Source organism: Ptychodera flava, unplaced genomic scaffold (assembly GCF_041260155.1).
Source record: "Ptychodera flava strain L36383 unplaced genomic scaffold, AS_Pfla_20210202 Scaffold_36__1_contigs__length_1797346_pilon, whole genome shotgun sequence".
NCBI classification, from domain to species: Eukaryota; Metazoa; Hemichordata; class Enteropneusta; family Ptychoderidae; genus Ptychodera; species Ptychodera flava.
The window spans coordinates 1,470,877-1,477,565 of NW_027248358.1; the positions used below are offsets into that span (position 1 = coordinate 1,470,877).

Sequence of the window (6,689 nt, forward strand, 5' to 3'; positions counted from 1 at the left end):
GATATGTCGACGATGTATGGGGAATTTGGACACACTCTGAACAAGAACTAATAGATTTCGGCAAACAAGCAAACTCAATTCATCCAAATATCAAAATCGAACTCCGCTATTCAACTGAAACACTGGAATTTCTCAACGTAAATACGAGTATCCAAAACGGACGAATACGTACCAGCGTCTATAGCAAACCAACAGACAAACATCTCTATCTACACGCGGAATCGGACCATCACAAAAGTGTAAAAAAATCTATACCGTACGGCCTGGCAACTATCGCAAGAACAATATGCACACACACTGAAGACTACAAGGACCAGAGAGACCAAATAAAATACCACATGAAAAAGAGGGGATAGAAAATCAGACACATAGAACAACAACTGAAAAAGTCGACCAGATCAACAGACAAGATCTGCTCTACAGTCAAGAAGACAACACCAATAGACGACACAATGAAAGAGTTATTTTCCGGCTCACATACACCAATGCACTTCTAATGTATCGCAAATCTTGAGAAAACATCTGAACATACTTCACAAATCCGAAAGATGCAAATCACCGTTCCCGCAACCGCCAATGATAACATGGAAAAAAAGGACAAAACCTCGAATCGATACTGATCCACAAAAAACACGCCAGACTATTCAACAAACAAAAGCCAGGATCATACCAATGCCAAGCTACAAGATGCGCCATCTGCAAACACATGAAAACAACATCTACTTTCCGAGGACCAAATGACACCAGCTTCAAAATTACAGGACACATAAATTGCAAATCAACAAGCGTGATATATGGAATATATTGTGAACAATGCAGACACATAGTGTACGTGGGCGAAACTGGAGACACAGAATACACTCGCATGCAAAATCACCTATCTACAATACGCGCAAAAAACAAACAAGATCCGGTACCAGTCTATTTCAATTCACCAAATCACCAAATAGCAGACTTCAAAATAATTGGACTTGAAAAAACATGGAACAATAAGTCACATAGACTAACACATGAAACATTCTGGATAAAAAAAACTAAACACCCATGGAAATAATGGTGTCAACCAAAGACAATAGACCATTTGGATCATGTGACATCACATGACAGGACAGCAGAGGAATGAAATGGACAGGGCCTACTGAAGCAGCCCAGCAAAGACTGGGCGAAAAGTCTTGGCCAGGAACATCTTCCGATTTACTACTATAGACAAAAAAGTGCCAAATATACATATCCAAGTGTTCCTGACTAGAAACCCAAAAGACTGTAACGAAAGGAACACAGCGGAAGCGATTCCAAATGGTCCTTACAAGAGCACTCCTTCTCATCACCATCGTCCTTATCTCATTCAAAATGGAAAACAGCCCAGTACAAATCAAGATATTACGACGCAACCTGGAGAAGAAAGCAATGTATGAAAGCTACGTATCCTTCATAGAACAGTGTCTTGCAGACAATATTCAACCAAAGGGCTTCAAACTAAAATGGAAACTGAATATGAACACAACTGAAGACGAAAATGCAAACGTAAAGAAACACCTAGAAACCTGTCGAAAGAACTCATGATAATAGCAAAGAATGTTGCCATCCGAAACATCAACAACACGTCAACCAAAATCAACCAAGCAACTGACACCTTAACAAAATATCAACACAGAACAAAAGAAACAAAGAGGTGATAAAAGAGGTAATGGACACGGCATTCCAACATACACGCAGAGTGAAAACGAAAATAACTTCAGTGAAATAATATATATTATAGCCCAAACATGGGACTATGTGCCCGAGGGTAGGTGACCATTTGCCCGACGTAAGGAGGGCAAATGGTCTCCTGCCCCGAGGGTACATAGTCCCATGTTTGGGCTATAATGTTTTTATTACATGCCTCTCTTACTCAGTTTGCACCAAAAATATTTACGTTTATTGGCAAAATATAGTCAAATGCTTTATTTTCATTTTAGACGAAAAACGGTTAAAAATAGAACGATTTTCATCATCGAATGGCGCATTGATATATTTAAACTACTGTTATGCGGTTTATCAATATTTTTATGCGAAATTTTCAAAAAACCGGATTTTCTGTGCAAAACATGAAATTTCAAGACTTTTGCATCCAAAAGTTTTCAAGTTGAAAATAGTTCCGGTTCACTTTCAGTCCAGTGATGACTATGCGGCCCGCGACATCATCGGTGAGTTACCATTGAATCTTATGGAGCACGCGACGTTCGATATACGAGGCATGTAATAAAAGAAAATCAACACCCTGACTAAAAGAAAGAATAAAAAGGGCCCGACAGACGACCAACAGCAGCAACATCAAAAAGCCAGGGAAACTCAATCTTATGTCGATGAAACCATGACGTCACAAGAACACACCATCTTCAACATGTCAAAAAAGCCTCTCACCAAGTCTCAACAACAGCTGCTGGAAAAAGGACTAAAATTCGTCCCAGTGAAGAAAAAGGAGGATATATCGACCCTAATTACGGAAATCAAAGAATGGGAACGGAAAATGAGATGGAGAGAATTCTTCCTAGACACAGACGAAGAATCTATGGATATAGAGGTAGAGACAAAAAACAAGCGAAAACAGAAAAAATACACACCAGCCCCGCAGGACAGAGACAAATGGCTCGATGCATACATCGAGTGTGTACGTAATGACATCATCAAAGGCATAAACAAAGACCTTCATCTCAATCTTAGTAAGAAAGAACAAAAGGCACTGATACAACTGATGGAAGAAGACGACATCGTAATTCGACCAGCAGACAAAGGCTCGGGAATCGTGATTATGGATACAGATGAATACCAGAAACAAGTAGAGACAGAACTGCACAATAACACCACATACCAACGCGTAAACAAAGACAGAAGCAAGATCACAGAAAGGAAAGTAAACAACCTAGTAGAAAAAATGTATAGAAACGGCCACATCGACAAGGAAACACGAAATTACATGAAAGTGAAAAACACCAATCCGGGAAAGGTGAAAGCAAACCCCAAAATGCACAAACCAGGTCACCCAATAAGAACCATAATCAGCGGAATAGGACACGCAACAGAACCCCTCGCAGAATTTGCAGAACAGGAGCTAGAAGAAAATGTCACGCAACTTAACAGCTACATAAGAGATACGCCCCACTTCCTAAGGAGGGTCCAGGAAGAAGTACAACAACCACTTCCTGAAGGGGCCATCATCTTCTGTATGGATGTACGCGCATTATATCCAAGCGTACCCAGAAAAGAGGGCATGATAGCATGTAAACAGGCATTAGACAGAAGAAAACAGCAAATACCCCCAACTGAAGATATAATGGAAGCCATAGACACAGTACTTGACAACAATCATTTTGAATTCGCCGGGCAACACTACATTCAAACTGAAGGCACAGCTATCGGCTCAAAACTAGGTATGAACTATGCCTGCACATATATGGGCACATGGGAAAACGACCTGCTATGCAAATGTACAAAGAAGCCCCTACACTGGTTTAGATATGTCGACGATGTATGGGGAATTTGGACACACTCTGAACAAGAACTAATAGATTTCGGCAAACAAGCAAACTCAGTTCATCCAAATATCAATATCGAACTCCGCTATTCAACTGAAACACTGGAATTTCTCAACGTAAATACAAGTATCCAAAATGGACGAATACGTACCAGCGTCTATAGCAAACCAACAGACAAACATCTCTATCTACACGCGGAATCGGACCATCACAAAAGTGTAAAAAAATCTATACCGTACGGCCTGGCAACTATCGCAAGAACAATATGCACACACACTGAAGACTACAAGGACCAGAGAGACCAAATAAAATACCACATGAAAAAGAGGGGATACAAAATCAGACACATAGAACAACAACTGAAAAAAGTTGACCAGATCAACAGACAAGATCTGCTCTACAGTCAAGAAGACAACACCAATAGACGACACAATGAAAGAGTTATTTTCCGGCTCACATACACCAATGCACTTCCAAATGTATCGCAAATCTTGAGAAAACATCTGAACATACTTCACAAATCCGAAAGATGCAAATCAGCGTTCCCGCAACCACCAATGATAGCATGGAAAAAAGGACAAAACCTTGAATCGATACTGATCCACAAGAAACACGCCAGACTATTCAACAAACAAAAGCCAGGATCATACCAATGCCAAGCTACAAGATGCGCTATCTGCAAACACATGAAAACAACATCTACTTTCCGAGGACCAAATGACACCAGCTTCAAAATTACAGGACACATAAATTGCAAATCAACAAGCGTGATATATGGAATATATTGTGAACAATGCAGACACATAGTGTACGTGGGCGAAACTCGAGACACAGTATACACTCGCATGCAAAATCACCTATCTACAATACGCGCAAAAAACAAACAAGATCCGGTACCAGTCCATTTCAATTCATCAAATCACCAAATAGCAGACTTCAAAATAATTGGACTTAAAAAAACATGGAACAATAAGTCATATAGACTAACACATGAAACATTCTGGATAAGAAAACTAAACACCCATGGAAATAATGGTACGACCGAAGACAATAGACCATTTGGATCATGTGACACAATGTGACAGGACAGCAGAGAAATGAAATGGACAGGGCTACTGAAGCAGCCCAGCAAAGACTGGGCGGAACGTCTTGGCCAGGAACATCTTCTGATTTACTACCATAGACAAAAAACTGCCAAATATATATATATAATATATATATATATATATATATATATATATTATATATATATATATATATATATATATATATATATATATATATATATATATATATATATATATATATATATATATATATATATAATATTATATGTGTGTGTTGGTGTGTGTGTACATATACCTGGTATGAACAAACATATCTCAAGCATACATATTGCTACTATCATTGTTGTTAATTCATAACAAAATATCAACAAATAGAGTAGCCCCCCCTCTTCTTGTTCTTCACTTTTGAGCAAACCCCCTTGTGGCTTTCGATTTTATGAGTGACCCCCTCAGATTCCTCTGACCCCCCAGGCCATAAATAATGACGGCTCCCTAAGAGTTAAAAGCGTGATTGTGATTGCAAAGCGTTACATCATTGTGCATCATACGGGGACTTTGCGGACACGACTTTCTACTCCCTGAGACATAAGTTCATTTAGTTGTTTGAATTATCCGCAGAAATACATGTGCAGTGAATACTTTCGCAGCTGTAATTGTGTAAACGACTTTATTTCTGGAAGTTTTGTACAAATTCCAATATTCAGGCAACTCTGTACGTGAAGCCTTCGTAAGATGCATATCCCTGATACGCAAAAGGTCTAGAATTTGACTTTAGAACCACGGGGGCTGCCGAGGCCTTTTTCACTCTCCTGACAATGTTTGGAGCATGTATGTCACAAATGACATTAAAAGAATTTGTCCAGTCATCAACAAACGGCGTTGGTATCACAAAACTTGAACCTTGGGGCCAAGACACAGAATGAAGGTCGCTAATAATATTACTGGAAACAAATTACGAATGTTCCTGCAATTTACATAGACATGATTATCAGTAGCTTCATAATGAGCATAGTGACGTCTGACAACACGTACAGAGTAGTGATCAGAAAGACTCTGCACATGGACATTGACAGACGATATATTACTGACACAGCTGACATAAATGTGATCAAGAAGTGTACCAGAGACAGGTCGGGCTAGAATATTGACAAGTTGACTGGGATTTAAAGATTCCATACACTTGTATAAATAATGATTTTTCCCATTTGATGCCAAAATATTAACATTGAAATCTCTTAATACATGTATTTCATTGTCTTCAAGGTAAATAGAATCAAGTATTGACTCAATTTTAATATCTGTAGAAGAGGTAGAGGACGGTGGTCTATAAACACAAGCTACAGCGAGCGGACGAGCATTTTTTTAACAATCATCAAAATAATTATTTCAACACTGCAAGACTCAAGATCTGATCTACGTACGAAGGAAATATCAGCAAATACATACACGAGAAGACCACCACTTTTTCCAAAGGAACGATCTTTTCGGCAGATTTCACAGCCAGGAAAAGAAAAATCAATGTCTTGATACCTTTTATTTAGAAAAGTCTCACTTAAAAAACTAAATCAACAAGTTTATTTGATTTTGAAAACAAAACTTGTAGTTCATCTACTTTGTTAGTTTGGTGTTGAATGTTCCAATTGCAAATGCGTAAACCTTTGCAACTTCGCAGTTCATGGATGGGATCATTTGGCTTGTCGATTGACATGTGTGAAGTATTGGTAGTCAAGTTGTCCGTAGCAAGATGGTCGGCGCGCCCTTTTTGGCCCGACTCCTAGTTTTTGGTACATTATTTGGATTTGTGTCCGGGAGTGCCACAGTTTCAACATTAAATCAGCTAACCGCGCCAACAGACTCTGCTTACGTGACTTTTTTTACCACAATTTTAACACTTCACATGGCTGTCAAACTAAGGTTGCTGAACGATTTCCGATCTACGTGGACACTGAGTTGTTACATGCCCATGGACATCGCAGTAGAAGCATCTTTTGACGCTTTGATGGAAATTATTGTTCTGGGTAGTATATTCGATATTATTGCCTCGGGAGAATAGCCAGTTACGACGAATACCAGAATGCTGATTACCAAAATAATGATTTCTAACAGA

The 6,689-nt window shown here is 39.0% G+C and overlaps 1 protein-coding gene across 1 annotated transcript; it reads left to right on the forward strand.

The window, feature by feature from the left end:
* Nucleotides 1-2,353: 2,353 nt before the first annotated feature.
* Nucleotides 2,354-4,698, forward strand: LOC139127758 (uncharacterized). The gene is made up of 2 exons (XM_070693645.1): nt 2,354-3,410; nt 4,601-4,698. Exons 1-2 carry the CDS (start codon nt 2,354-2,356, stop codon nt 4,696-4,698), a joined length of 1,155 nt encoding a protein of 384 aa, XP_070549746.1.
* Nucleotides 4,699-6,689: the final 1,991 nt, after the last annotated feature.